This window comes from Myxine glutinosa, unplaced genomic scaffold (assembly GCF_964187855.1).
Source record: "Myxine glutinosa unplaced genomic scaffold, kmMyxGlut1.1 SCAFFOLD_712, whole genome shotgun sequence".
Classification (NCBI taxonomy): Eukaryota; Metazoa; Chordata; class Myxini; order Myxiniformes; family Myxinidae; genus Myxine; species Myxine glutinosa.
This window is the reverse complement of record NW_027616807.1, coordinates 46,766-62,500: the sequence shown is the minus strand read 5'-3', so window position 1 is coordinate 62,500 and position 15,735 is coordinate 46,766. Positions and strand designations below refer to the sequence as shown.

General features: G+C 42.9%; 1 protein-coding gene across 7 annotated transcripts in view; it reads right to left on the bottom strand.

Annotated features, from left to right (window-relative positions):
- The window catches only part of LOC137410963 (RNA-binding motif, single-stranded-interacting protein 1), a 125,975-nt gene that overhangs the window by 94,411 nt on the left and 15,829 nt on the right, over nt 1-15,735 (bottom strand). For all 7 annotated transcript variants that reach the window (XM_078768924.1, XM_078768925.1, XM_078768927.1 and 4 more), the window contains exon 2: nt 1,075-1,232. In XM_078768924.1, the coding sequence (XP_078625050.1) occupies nt 1,075-1,232 (158 nt within the window). The remainder of the gene's footprint in view (nt 1-1,074; nt 1,233-15,735) is intronic.

The following is a 15,735-nucleotide window of genomic DNA, read 5'->3' as shown; positions in this document are numbered from 1 at the left end:
CAGACCAAAATTTTATTTTGCCACATGGCTTCAGAATCTTGAGAGTGGTTTTTTGCATACCTCAAACAGGACTCAAGGTGGGCTTTTTTGAGTAATGGCTTCCTTCTTGCCATGCTTGTACAGGCCAGACTTGTGGAGTGCTTGGGATATTGTTGTCACATGCGCATAGTGACCACTCTTTACCATAAAGGCCTGTAGCTCTTTCAAAGTTGCCATTGGCCTCTTGGTGGCCTCTCTGATCAGTCTCCTATTTGCTTGGTCATCCAGTTTGGAGGGATGGCCTGATCTATGCAGGGTGTTTGTGGTACCAAATGCCTTCCACTTCTTAATGATTGTCTTGACTGTGTTCCAAGGGATATTCAAGGCCTTTGAAATATTTTTATACCCATCACCTGATCTGTGCCTTTCCAGAACTTTATCCCGGAGATGTTTTGAAAGCTCCTTGGTACTCATGGTTGAGTCTTTCCTGTGAAATGCACTACCCAGGAAGAGCTGATTTTATTTTGAAATAATCAAAATCACTACAATTTAACACAGGTGGAGGCCAATTAACTTGGTGTGTGATTTTAAATGTGATTTGTTACACCTGAGCTAATTTACAATTGCTATTATAAGGGGGGTGGACACTTATCCAACCAAGATATTCTAGTTTTGTATTTTAAATTAATTTTCTGAAATTTGCATAATTTGTTTTTAACTTGGAAGTTGTGGTTTACAATGTGTAAATAAAGGTGGAAAAAGTCAGATTTAATGCATTTTAATTCCAGGATATAAGGTAACAAAAGGTGAAAATTTTGAAAGGGAGAGTGTAGACTTTCTATAGGCACTGTATATAGCATATAGAGAATCAAATAAAATTTCAATATTAAAAAAAATGTTAAGGTCATGATTGGGATTTAGAGTTTATATTGATTTTGTGCTGATTGATTTTGTGCAAACTTTGCTCATTTTGGCAGTTGAAGATTTTTAGGTCAAAGGTGTTCATAATAAATACCCGGTGTTCATCAGTCATGCTATTGCAATTAAAACGATTCTTACAGAAAGCAATGGCAAAGAAAATCAAGATGCACTAACCGAGCAAAGCCAACACCACGGCTGGTGCCATTGGAATCTCGGAGGATCCGAGTTGAGACCACATGGCCGAATGGCTTCAGGAGATTCTCTAGCTCCTGTTCATCCACAGACGGTGGCAGGTTTGACAAGTACAGGTTCGTGGGGTCTTGCTCTTGTTGCTGGTCAAATAAGACACGGATAAGAAAGAGTTATTTCAGAGAGTGCGCTGCTGACTAATTCAAACCTCAACAAAGCTGCAGATGTTTTGCATTGCAAAAGTTTCCTATTGAAATTGTTTGTAAACTAATTTTATTAACTTCAAACAGTTGAGACAAGAGAAAATGAGTAACAAATGTGCTATGCAAGGGTGGAGATGTTTTTTTTTAAGGAAGAATGCACAAAATGAAGGAAGGATGATTTTTAGCTCACCTGGAACATAGTTCCTGGGAGCTTATGAGAAGGCACGTCGTCCGTCCGTCAGTCCGTCAGTCCGTCAGTGCGTAAACACTTGCAAATTTTCTTCTCTGAAACCACTGATGGGATTGTTACTAAACTTGGCAAAAATTATATTTGTTATGTTGTGACTAAAGTATATTCACGGAATAAAAAAAAAAAATCAGGGTCTAAAGCTGTCTACTGGGGGTCAAAGTGGATCCAGCATTGAACACCCAAAATAGCAATTTGCTATTTTCCTCTGAAACTACACACACTATTTCGATGAAACTTGACCACAACCTTTATCACCCGTGATGTACCAAAGTTTGTTCACAGCGCTAACGAAACCAAAGTCTGAGGGGATATATGGGGGGGGGGGGGGGGGGGGGGGGATGGGGATGGATAGGGGGGCAAAGTGGGTCCAGGTTTGACCCCCCAAAATACTGTCATGGCCAAAAATATTGTCATCCTTGCACTTTTTTCAAATAATGCACCATTTCTTCCAGAAAACTATTGAAATTAAAACATCTTTTGGTATCCACATATGTATTTCTTTGGTTTGCAGTGGAACAAACAAAAAAAGATGAAAATATTACTAAATCTTAGCATATTCCACACAGAAATCCTAAAATGACCTGGACAATATCATTGGCATCTTTTCAAAGTTGTTAGAAATAATTAGATTTCAAGCAGGTGATTCTCCTTGACTTTGGAGTTGAACTCACCTATGGGAATTGCAGGTGCCTGCAATATAAAAATCACTCACTCAACCAGTTTGAACAGAGAAAAGGAGTCATTCTGCTGTTTTGCGTCACTGTGTGTACCGCAATGAACATGGAGAAAAGAAAGAAAACCAGAGAATTGTCTGAGGAGGTTAGACACAAGATTGTAGCCCAGCATGGACAATCTCAAGGCTACAAGTCCATCTCCAGAGAACTTGATATTCCAGTATCAACCATGCACAATGTTATCAGGAAGTTTAAGGCCCATGGTACTGTATCCAACCTCCCTGGTGGTGGCTGCAAGAGAAAACTTGATATCCCATTGAACACCTGTGTGGAGATCTGAAAACAGCAGTTGGGAGAAGGCACCCTTCGAGTCTGGGAGAACTGGAGCAGTTTGCACAAGAAGAGTGGGCCAAACTGCAAGTAGAGATGTGTAGGAAGCTCATTCATGGATATAGGAAGTGCTTGACTGAGGTTATTTTGTCCAAAGGCTGTGCTACCAAATATATGTCGAGGGTGTCAATAATTTTGTCAATGCCATTTCTTTATATTTTCTGATTTAAAAGGATATAATGCAGGGTGAGCCAGAAATATGGTCATTTTTTAAATTCGTGTGAAGGAAATAAAAAATTGTATTTCAAAATAAATTCATTCATGATATTGAAGTACATAACATGCATTTTTTTTTTTTACTGATTTAGTTTTATTTTTTGCAGGCAGAACACTCGAGTGACCATGTGGAACTGGTCGGGTGAAGAACGCGCTTTCACTATCAAAGCTTTTTACAAGAATAATGATCGTGCAACTGCTGCACAACTTCAATTCAAACTCAATTTCAATGTTCAACGTCATGGAAATGTGCCGTCTGTTCGTGCTGTCAAGTTATGGGTTCAGAAGTTTGAGAGGACCGGTTCAACTTTAAAAGAGAAACCGCCGGGAGCACCCAAATCAGCAAGAATGGCACAACACATTGAGCGTGTAAGGGAGTCAGTTTTGAGAAGTCTGCATCGCTCCAGCCAAAAGCATGCATCAGCCTTAAGAATTTCTCACACGTCACTACGCCGCATATTGCATAAGGATTTAAACTTTTATCCAATAAAATTCAAACTGTCCAGGAATTAAGCCAAGATGATGAGATTACTCGCAATAATTTTTGTGAGGGAATGCTTTCATTTATGGACGGAAATGAAAACCAAAACATTGCAAACAATTTGCTAATGTCTGATGAAGCACATTTTCATCTGTGTGGCTTTGTCAACAAGCAAAATACTCGTTTTTGGGCAGCCGAAAATCCAAGAGAAATGCACACGAAACCGTTACACAGTCCCAAAGTCTTTCTTTCGTCGTTCACTTTCGTGTGCACTTTCGTCGTTCGGCATCACAAGGCTTTACTTCTTTGAGAACGATAACGGAAATGCCGTCACTGTCACTGCAGCTTGATATACCGATATGGTTTCTAACTTCCTCTCCAGAGAATTAAACATATTTGCAGAAGTGAGCCCAATGACGTGGTTTCAGCAAGATGGTGCAACCTCCCACACCACCACCAGGGTGTCCATGACTACTGTAAGGGCACTCCTTCCAAGGCATGTCATTTCCAGAAACGGCGATATTCCATGGCCAGCAAGGTCACCCGATTTGACTGCATGTGATTATTTCTTGTGGTCATATCTAAAGGACAAAGTGTATGTTAACCGTCCACAAACTCTTCATGAACTTTGGAAAAACATCAGACGCGAAATCAATGATATTGACGTGGCCATGTTGCAGAACGTCATGAATAAATTGACGTCCAAGATTGGAGGAATGTGTCAGACGAAATGGTGCGCATCTCCTAGATGTTCTTTTCCACAAATAAATGGCATGTTATGTACTTCACTTTCTTGTAAAAATTTGTTTTGAAATACAACCTTTACACGAGCGTTACAAATAAACATATTTCTGGCTCACCCTGTATTAAGTTCTGAATCAAAAACAAAGATTCTGTATTATGGCCAAAAAATATATATTGCCGGTCTCTGGTCAGACCAAAGTTCCAGAATTGATGCGGCGATGCGGTTTTTTTTTTTTTTTTTTGAAAAGCATGGATTGCACATATAGAGGTGTTTTTGTGTCCTCATGCCTTGCGGTCCTCCTCATCTGCTGTGGTGCCGTCCAGAGAGAAATTAAAGACAGACAATGGGACTTGTAGGCCTTTTGTAAATAATGAACACAAGCTTAAGTTATTTTAAAATGTATTTATTCTGAAATTCATTAAGTTCTTCAAGCATATTATAGACTGCCATTTCGATCTCGAGATCGCCTCGCCGTACCGTTAAACATTCCAATGCGTCCATCGTGTCAACACTGCGCATGCGCAAGTGGTCTAACAGGCCGATGGTCTTCCACGATCTCTTCTCCCAGTCCACCAGATTATCACACACGTACAACTTCATGACAAACGAGATAGGATCCAGGCCTAACTAACGAGACCACCCGCAGCTCTCTAGGCCTTCTGGTTGCTTCACACGAACCCGACAAAGAACGTCTACGTTTCAATAAATGACAATATCCAGCCGATATAGGCCTTGCATCACGTGAGCGTCATCCATGGCAACCGGTTCCGGTCGCCATCTTGGGTGGCATAAACAACATGGCGGGAAAGCTGTCGTTTGATCAGACGGACCTGTCAGTTTACGCCCGTAGCTTGCCCGTTGAGGCGTTTTCGCGGTATTGTGAGAAACTGAGGCGGTGTCATCTGCCTGTGGACCCGTGTGGACCCACAAGTATTCCACACACACTCCACAGAACACACACACTCCACATGTACGCCACAGGTACGCCACACACACTCCACAAGTACGCCACACGTACGCCACACACACTCCATACGTACGCCACACACACTCTACACGTATGCCACAAGTACGCCACACACACTCCACAAGTACGCCACACACACTCCACAAGTACGCCACACACACTCCACAAGTACGCCACACATATGCCACACACACTCCACACGTACACCACAAGTACGCCACACGTACGCCATATGCACTCCACATGTACACCACAAGTACGCCACACACACTCCACAAGTACGCCACACGTATGCCACACACACTCCACACGTACACAAGTACGCCACACACACTCCACAAGTACGCCACACGTATGCCACACACACTCCACAAGTACACCACAAGTACGCCACACACACTCCACAAGTACACCACACGTACACCACACACACTCCACAAGTACGCCACACGTACGCCATACGCACTCCACATGTAAGTAACCAAATGCCTAATCCTGCTTTTCGCTTCGCAAGCGAAGGTAACAACCTCATGAGCCATAATCTCACCTGAGAGCTGCAGTCCAGGCAGCTATGAATCCGTTTTAGCGTTGTGTAGTCCGGAAAACGGTAGAATGACAAGCCCGATCCCTTATGAAATCGGGCTGTACATCCGACAGCACAACTCTTTACCATCGTGTAGGGGGCAATTTATATGTGAGGCGAGTTTCAAATTGCCGCCATTACGTATGGTGGCAGAAGCAATGTTTTGCCACCCACGAAGTCACGTGACTAAGACGATGACGTCACATGCAACTTCCCTCTTGGATTCATGACGTCATGGCACACAAAACTACTCATATCTTTGGAACGGCTGGTTGGATTTGGACAAACTAAACGCAATCTTGTAGGGGAGATCCGTGCGCGAACGTCGATACCAAATCTGAAAAATAAATTGTTGACACGCAGGGTCAAAATCGATGCGCGCGCTGACCAGAACCCAGAAATATATTTTTCTTGGCCTAATATTAACAGTGAAATAAAGAATTGTGGAGACCAAATAGTTTTGTCAATTTCAATTTATTTTTCGAGAAAATTTTGAGTTATTTGAAAAAAGTGCACGGATGCCAATATTTATGGCCACGATTGAAGGTATTTGCTTTATTTTCTGAAACTACACACACAATTTTGATGAAACTTGACCACAACCTTCATCACCCGTGATGCATCAACATTTGTTCATGGCATAAAAAACTAGAACGACATTCTTCGATATCACGACGTCGACCGATATGCCTCCACCCACATCATTACATCATTACATCATTATAATACCTGTACCATGTTTGATTTAAATCCATTCAGCTGTTCTCAAGTTATCACATTTTTACCTGACATGACCTCTGACCTTTGACCTTGGGACCCCAAAATCTAATCAGTTAATATTTACATAATTATGCATATCTGTACCAAGTTTGAATTATATGACTTCAGCCATTCTCAAGTTATCGCGGTAAGGAAAACCTATCACAGACGGACGGACAACCTGAAAACACAATTCCTCCGGCGACTTCATCGACGGAGGCATAACAAAAACCTCTGTTTTGTCATGGCATGTTTTAATCTTGTACATATTGGGCTCAGGATGAATTTTGCAAGAAACACTAAGACAGCAAAAAGATCTACAGCAAACAATAATATTACCACCCATTTAAAACGTGGGTATGCAATGATTACAGAGAATAGCAAAAGTTCAAATTAACAACCTTAAGCCTAAATTAAACCAAATTGAATTAATTGAATTAATTGCATCATTAATTAAACCAGCAATAGTTTGATTGCAAAACAGTTGACAGAAATCAAGTCATGAGTAACAGAGTTTCGACATGAATAAGACATTCAGCTGAGGAAATAGATGAGCAATCATTTCTTTATTTATGAATTGCTTTATTCTCATCAGGTGAAGACGCCACAACCATGCCAGGATTTCCCAGAGAGTTTATTGCACTCCGGCAGTTGTCCAGCTCATTCCAGTGCAGGTTTTTGGAACGACTTTGCAAAGTGGCCATTGGGCACGGTGCAAAGGCGGGTTCCTATTTGTAAGATATAATGAGATAATAAACATGCATGTGACCGCAGAAGCAACTAGAACAGGACTCAATAGAGCGCATAGCTCCACCAGACTGAATATTTTACGTTTTGTATCCCACTGACAGACCATATCTGCATCCAGACCTTAACCAAAATCAAATCGGCTTGTTCTTGTCACATACTTAACTCATCCACCAAGTTTTTGAAATATCATGCATGAAAAATTCCAGTATCTGGATCCGGATCCAAATCTTCACTAATATCTAGTCAATTTGTCCTTCTGACACACCCATCACTGTCCACCAAGTTTCGTCGGAATCTGTCTATAACTTTTTGAGATATCGTGCCATACAGTCACGTGAAAAAGTAAGTACACCCCATGTAAAGTTTTGACTTTTTCAACATATTTCAACATAGAGCTATTTGATCTTCATTTCAACAATATTGATAGATAAAGGTGATATAATATAACAAATATCATGAAACATTTACATTTTGTCGTCCATTGTATAATTTAAATAAACATAAATGCAAATTTCACATGTGGAAAAAGTTAGTACATCCCTACATTTATCACTACCAAAAATATCACTCGAATACCTGAAATTAGAATCAGGTGCACCAGCTCAGGTGCAAATGATTAGAACATCGTTAGAGAGGATCTTGGAGGAACCTGTCTTATTTAAACCTCAGACATTTAGTTTGATTTGCTCTTTGTTGTTGAAGTGTGCGGCGTCATCATGCCTCGATCAAAAGAGCTCTCTGAGCACTTCAGAAAGAAGGTTATAGATGCCTACGAGTGTGGGAAGGGATTTAAAAATATATCCAAACAATATGAAATCAATCGTTCGACTGTCCGGAAGATCATCTACAAGTGGAGAAGATTCCAAACAACTGCCAACTTGTTCAGACCAGGCCGCTCCAGCAAGTTCAGCCCGAGAGCAGACCGCAAGATGCTGAAAGAAGTCTTTAAGAACCCCAGAATGTCATCACGGGACCTACAGGTAGCTCTTGCCACTGTTGATGTCAAAGTGCACGAGTCTACCATTTGATCTACGTGGGAGGTGTGCCAGGAGGAAACCTTTGCTGTCAAGAAAGAACATCAGGGCAAGACTAAAGTTTGCCAATGAACACCTCGGCAAAGACCAGCACTTCTGGAACAATGTGCTCTGGACAGATGAGTCAAAGGTAGAGCTATTTGGCCACAGTACCAGAAGACATGTTTGGCGAAAACCAAAGACAGCATTTGACCACAAGAACCTGATACCAACTGTAAAGCATGGTGGTGGAAATATTATGGTTTAGGGCAGCTTTGCTGCATCAGGGCCGGGGCAGCTCACCATCATAGAATCCACTATGAATTCTTCATTGTACTAGAGGGTGCTTGAGGATAATGTGAGGCCATCTGTCGGAAAGTTGAAGCTCAACCCAAGGTGGACCTTGCAACATGACAATGACCCTAAACATACCAGTAAATCCACCAAGGCATGGCTGAAAAGAAAGAAATGGAGGGTTCTGGAATGGCCAAGTCAAAGCCCGGATCTAAATCCCATTGAGATGTTGTGGGGGGATTTGAAACGAGCTGTGCATGCAAGAAACCCCTCAAACATCACACAGCTGAAATAATTCTGCATGGAGGAGGGGGCAAAAATTTCTCCCAGTCGATGTCAGAGACTGGTAGACAGTTATAAGAAACGCCTACTTGAGGTTGTTTCTGCCAAAGGGGGCAATACCACCTATTAGAGCCAAGGGTGTACTTACTTTTTCCACATGCGAAATTTGCATTTATGTTTATTTAAATTATACAATGGACTACAAAATGTAAATGTTTCATGATATTTGTTATATTATATCACCTTTATCTATCAATATTGTTGAAATGAAGATCAAATAGCTGTATGTTGAAATATGTTGAAAAAGTCAAAACTTTACATGGGGTGTACTTACTTTTTCACGTGACTGTATATCATGTTTGGCCCTATCTGTCAGTGGTGGTGAATCACCGAAATAATTATAGTATCCAGATCCGGATCCAGCCAGATAATCCCACAAATTGAAGCAATTCATGCTTGTCACACTCCCATCCTGTCCACCAACTTTGGTCCAAATCCATTAATAGCTTTTTGAGATATCCTGCTCACAAACAGACAGACAAACAGTGGTGAAAACACATTCTCCGATCACCTTTGTTGGCGGAGGAGCTTCAACTGGATGTATATAAATACAGTACACACATATATATGTATATAGTCGTGCACCTGCCCTCTGGTGAACACCGCAGGGCGACACGGGTGACCAAACGAGCTTTACTCCAAGGCATTCAATCCAATGGCGGACTTTCGTTATACATGCGGAGAGCAAGTGGGGGAGAAGCCGTGAGAGCTTACCTGCACAGTTCCACCCGACGTCTTCGACCCTGCAATAATTAATTCAACCGACACATATTTAAAATGTACAAAAAAATGCCGGCTTTATTGAAGAAATTTCAATTATTGAATTTCATATTGAAGAAATGCTTTATTGAAGGAGTGACAGAAGGCGAAGGGTACGGGAGCAGAAGAGGCAGAGCCTGAAAGTTATAAGGCAGCCAAGAAGGCTGCAAAGAAAGAGGTGGCAAAGGCGCTGGAGGCATATTGGAAAATGTTCGGAGAACGCTTGGATTCGGAAGAGGGTCAGAGAGCGGTATTCAAGATTGCAAATCAGATAGCGAAAGAGATGTGTGATGTGATGGGGGTGAGTTGCTTGAAGGATGAAGTGGGACAAATTGTTGTGGACCCAGATGGAATTAAAGGAAGATGGAAAAGATATATGGAAATGCTGTTCAATACAGAGAATGAATGGGATGGCAACATAGAGAGTAACCCAGTTTTAGGACCGGCAGAGAAGATAACTGACAAGGAAGTTGAGGAAGAGATAAAAGCAATGAAGAGTAGAAAAGTGGGAGGGCCGACGGGAGTTGTGGGACATATCTTGAAGGCAGCGGGAAGTTGGGGGTGTGAAGAGAATGACAGAGATCTGTAATCTGGTGGTGAAAGAAGGTCTCATTCCAGTGGATTGGGAACTGAGTACCCTCGTCCCTCTATACAAGGGGAAAGGTGACCCTCTGGACTGTGGCTCGTATAGAGCGATAAAGTTATTTGAGCATGGAATGAAGGTATTGGAAAGGGTGTTGGAGAAGAGGATAAGGAAGAAAGTGAAGATCGACGAAATGCAGTTTGGATTAATGCCAGGAAGAGGAACGACAGACGTGCTTTATATTGTAAGGCAGTTGCAAGATAAGTACATGGAGAAGAGGAAGAAGTTGTTTTTTGGGTTTGTTGATCTGCAGAAAGCATTCAATTGGGTTCCACGTGAAGTAGTGACATGGGCATTGAGGTAGTTGGGAGTGGAGGAATGGTTGATCAGAGTAGTGATGGCAATGTACGAGAGAGCGCGCTCAGCTGTAAGGACGAAGAACGGGAACAGTGGTGAGTTTGAGGTGAAGGTGGGAGTGCATCAGGGGTCAGTATTAAGTCCACTACTATTTGTAGCTGTGATGGAGGTGCTGGCTCGGAACATAAAGGAGGGTTTGCCGTGGGAGTTGTTGTATGCAGATGATCTGGTGTTGATTGGGGAGAGTATGGATGGACTGAAGGAGAAATGAACAAGTGGAAGGAATGTATGGAGGAAAAAGGTCTGAAGGTGAATATCGCAAAGACGAAGGTGATGGCAAGTGGTAAAGCATGTGGTAAGGTGGGAAAAAACTGGGAAGTGGCCATGTGCTGTGTGCAGGAAGGGTGTCGGAGTGAACTCCATTCAATGTACAATGTGCGCTGAGTGAGTTCATCAAAAATGTAGTGGTTTGAGAGGGTCATTAACCAGTGTGGCAGCTACATTCAAGTGTAAGGTGTGCACAGAGGGAGCTGCAGATGGAGGAAATGTTGAGATGGATCTTGGAGACGGCGTGAAGCTGGAAGGTGTGGAAACATTTTGCTACTTTGGAGACATGCTGAATGGTGAAGGTGGATCAGACTCGACAATGGTTGCTGGAGTGAGATGTGCATGGAAGAAGTTTCAGGAACTGAGTGGCGTGCTGATGAGGAGGGGAGTGTCGTTGAAGCTGAAGGGAAAGGTGTATGCTGCAAGTGTGAGAAGTTTTATGATTTATGGGAGCGAGACATGGGTAATGAATGTAGAACAGCAACGAAGGCTGGAAAGGGTGGAAAAACGAATGGTTTGGTGGATGTGTGGAGTATCATTGAGAGAGAGGAAGACAAATGATGAATTGCGAAAGATGATGGGAATAGAGCCTGTGATGGATGCTGTGAAGAGAAACAGGTTGAGATGGTTTGGTCATGGGTTGAGGAAGGATGAAAGTGACTGGGTGAGACGAGTGATGGAAATGAATGTAGAAGGAAGTCGAGGACGGGGAAGACCGAGAAAGACTTGGCTAAAGGTGGTGGAAGAAGAAATGCAGGCAAGGGGGCTTACAAGGGGAGATGTAGAAAATAGGGCAAAATGGAGAAGATTGTCATTGGGCCTGCAAGGCTAACCCCCGCTCTTGCAGGGAAAATGGCCTAAAAATGCCTGTTGTTGTTGTGTTGTTGTATTTAAGAAATGCCGGTAACCAAATGATGCACGATAAAATAAAGACCTAACTGGAGCGCCCCCATACAGACTCAAATACAAACAATGGGAAAAGTAAATGGAAAATAAATATATGCGATTTGTGGCACTTAGCTCTAATCGGCTATTGAACCTCGTCAGGAATCGTCAAAGATCGTCACAGTCCTCGACATCCCTGCACGCAAAAACTGCAACATGCACACCGGTGGGCGCAAACTAGACCTTGCCGCGTGGTCCGCTCACTCCTGGCTTCGTGCAAGAAGTGAAAAGGCCTTGGCGCGCGGCTCGATCTACCAGCCGCTCTTGTCCTTGCGATCTCGTTCAATACCAACACCAAATGCCAGATGATGCAAGGAAGTCCAGAGCCTCGACCGTTTGTTGTCAAAAGGCAGGACTCGGGAATTAAAGAAGAGCCAAGAGGAAAATATTGTGGTGTCTCAAGGAATGTCCTTCGCTCAAGAGGAGAAAATGTCAGCCGAGCATTCTTTTATAAGAAAGGCTCTGACGTCGTCCATGCCTTCTCCACCAATCCCACAGTCCCTTCTTACCGGTCCTTTCTTGAACCAAGTTCCGGACCAATGACTGCTCTTTGGGGCGTGGCCTCACGGCCCGCCGGTGCCTGTGTGCTCACCAGGTCGATGTTATCCACGGTAGCACTCAATGCCCTGCTTCCGGTTGATTTTTCTTTCGTGTCATAAATGGGCGATTTCTTACTATGTGTGTGGGCTGGTGTCATAAGGAACAAAGGAAAAATAACAGAGGCCACTACAAACAGGGGATTAATTAGCCATAATCCCTCACTAACTAACATACCCCACTCCTCGTGATGGGAACGAAGACACGCTCTGCCACGACATATGGTCCACACAAATTTCCTCCTTATTACATGGGGTTTTTTCTTCTTCACGACAGTCGGAGCAAACTACCTTTCCAATTCTACCTGGACTAAGGGTATTGCCTACCCCCCGCAAACGTAACAATATATGTCTATATATATATCTATATATATATCTATATATATATCTATATATATATCTATATATATATCTATATATATATCTATATATATATATATATATATATATATATATATATATATATATATATGTGTGTGTGTGTGTGTGTGTGTATATAAATATATACACACACACACATATATATATATATATACAGTCACGTGAAATACAGTCACGTGAAAAAGTAAGTACACCCCATGTAAAGTTTTGACTTTTTCAACATATTTCAACATACAGCTATTTGATCTTCATTTCAACAATATTGATAGATAAAGGTGATATAATATAACAAATATCATGAAACATTTACACTTTGTAGTCCATTGTATAATTTAAATAAACGTAAATGCAAATTTAGCATGTGGAAAAAGTAAGTACACCCCTACATTTATCACTACTTCAAATACCTAAAATTAGAATCAGGTGCACCAGCTCAGGTGCAAATGATTAGAACATCGTTAGAGAGGATCTTGGAGAAACCTGTCTTTTTTAAACTTCAGACATTTAGTTTGGTTTGCTCTTTGTTGTTGAAGTGTGCGGCGTCACCATGCCCAGATCAAAAGAGCTCTCTGAGGCCTTCAGAAAGAAGGTTATAGATGCCTACAAGTCTGGGAAGGGATTTAAAAAGATCTCCAAACAATTTGAAATCAATCATTCGACTGTCCGGAAGATCATCTACAAGTGGAGAAGATTCCAAACAACTGCCAACTTGTTCAGGCCAGGCCGCCCCAGCAAGTTCAGCCCGAGAGCAGACCGCAAGATGCTGAAAGAAGTCTCTAAGAACCGCAGAATGTCATCACGGGACCTGCAGGTAGCTCTTGCCAATGTTGATGTCAAAGTGCATGAGTCTACCATTAGAAAGAGGCTGCACAAATTTGATCTACATTGGAGGTGTGCCAGGAGGAAACTTTTGCTGTCCAGAAAGAACATCAGGGCAAGACTAAAGTTTGCCAATGAACACCTAGGCAAAGACCAGCACTTCTGGAACAATGTGCTCTGGACAGATGAGTCAAAGGTAGAGCTATTTCGCCACAGTACCAGAAGACATATTTGGCGAAAACCAAAGATAGCATTTGACCACAAGAACCTGATACCAACTGTAAAGCATGGTGGTGGAAATATTATGGTTTGGGGCAGCTTTGCTGCATCAGGGCCTGGGCAGCTCACCATCATATAATCCACTATGAATTCTTCATTGTACCAGAGGGTGCTTGAGGATGATGTGAGGCCATCTGTCGGAAAGTTGAAGCTCAACCGAAGGTGGGCCTTGCAACATGACAATGACCCTAAACATACCAGTAAATCCACCAAGGAATGGCTGAAAAGAAAGAAATGGAAGGTTTAGGAATGGCCAAGTCAAAGCCCGGATCTAAATCCCATCGAGATGCTGTGGGGGGATTTGAAACGAGCTGTGCATGCAAGAAACCCCTCAAACATCGCACAACTGAAAGAATTCTGCATGGAGGAGTGGGCAAAAATTTCTCCCAGTCGATGTCAGAGACTGGTAGACAGTTATTAGAAACGTCTACTTGAGGTTGTTTCTGCCAAAGGGGGCAATACCACCTATTAGAGCCAAGGGTGTACTTACTTTTTCCACATGCGAAATTTGCATTCATGTTTATTTAAATTATACAATGGACTACAAAATGTAAATGTTTCATGATATTTTTTTTTTTTTTTTTTTTTTTTTTGTACACAAGATCGAGGCTCGTGAAAGAGCGAACATTAATCACACAGAAAGACAAACCGACACATAAAACATATAACATCGGGAGCGGTAGACAAGATGGGGAGAGAGGGGGAAGGACACAAACACAACATTTGAGAGCAGGGACCGAGAGACATGGAGACATCGAGAGATCTGAGAGAGGGCGAGGGCTTTGGGGGGGGGGGGGGGCATGGGAAGGGGGCGGTGGGAGAGGTATAAAACATATGGACACTGCCAGGACTTCCAGGAAAGAAGTTGGAATTTCAAACAAGGTGGATCTGGGGTGAATTAGCGGGGGTAGAAAAGATCAACGTTTTGGATGGGGGAAGATAAGAGATGGTGGTGAACAGCTGTTTTAAAGACCTGGAGGGAGGAGTGGGATTGAAGGGAGTGAGGGAGTTTGTTCCAGAGGCGGGAGAAAAGAGGAATGAAAGAGTGAAGGTGAGCAGAGAGCCGAGATTTCGGCAGTTTAACCATCAGAGGGTTGCTGGCAGATCTTGTGCGACCTGTAGGAATATTTGGGGGACAGAGCACACAGAGAGCTGGGGGTGCAAGGCCGGAGAGGAGTCGGTAGAAGACAGAAAGACCACCTACCTGCCTGCGGTGAGTGAGTGAAAGGCCCTCAGAGATAGCTTCATCGCGGGAGATTCCAATAATTCTGAAAGCTTTGGTTTCAACAGCGTGAAGCCGAGCTAGGTGTGAGGCAGGAGCACCGGCCCATAGGGGAGAACAGTATTCCATTGAGCTGCTTTGGAGGCCAGATTTGAAATGTGGTTTTTCCAGGAAAGATCATGGCAGATAGTGAGACCCAAAAGCTTGAGTGACAGAACTTCTTGGAGAGGATTATTCAGAAAGTGGATGGGAGGGTTGTCCAGTCGGTCTTTTTGGAGAGACATCGTAAGAGTGTGAGATTTGTCAGGATTGAAAGACATGTTCCACTTGTTTGACCAGTCTGTGATTTTGTCCAGGTCTTCAGAGAGTGAGGAGGCTGCAGACTGCCGATCTGAGGGAAGAGGAATGGAGCGGCAGAGAGTGGAGTCATCAGCAAAGAGATAGAGAGGATTTTCGAGAGAGTCAGAGAGATCATTGATGAAGACCAGAAAAAGCACGGGGCCCAGAACACTGCCTTGGGGAACTCCAGCCTGAACAGGAAGAGGAGATGAGAGAAACCCATTCAGGGCCACACGTTGACGACGACTAGAGAGGAAGTCCGCCAGCCATGCGTGGAGATTTCCATGGATACCAAAGGAGGAGAGTTTGGTGAGCAGAGCGGGGTGCCAGACCGTGTCGAAGGCACGTGATATGTCGAGGGAGACAGCTCTA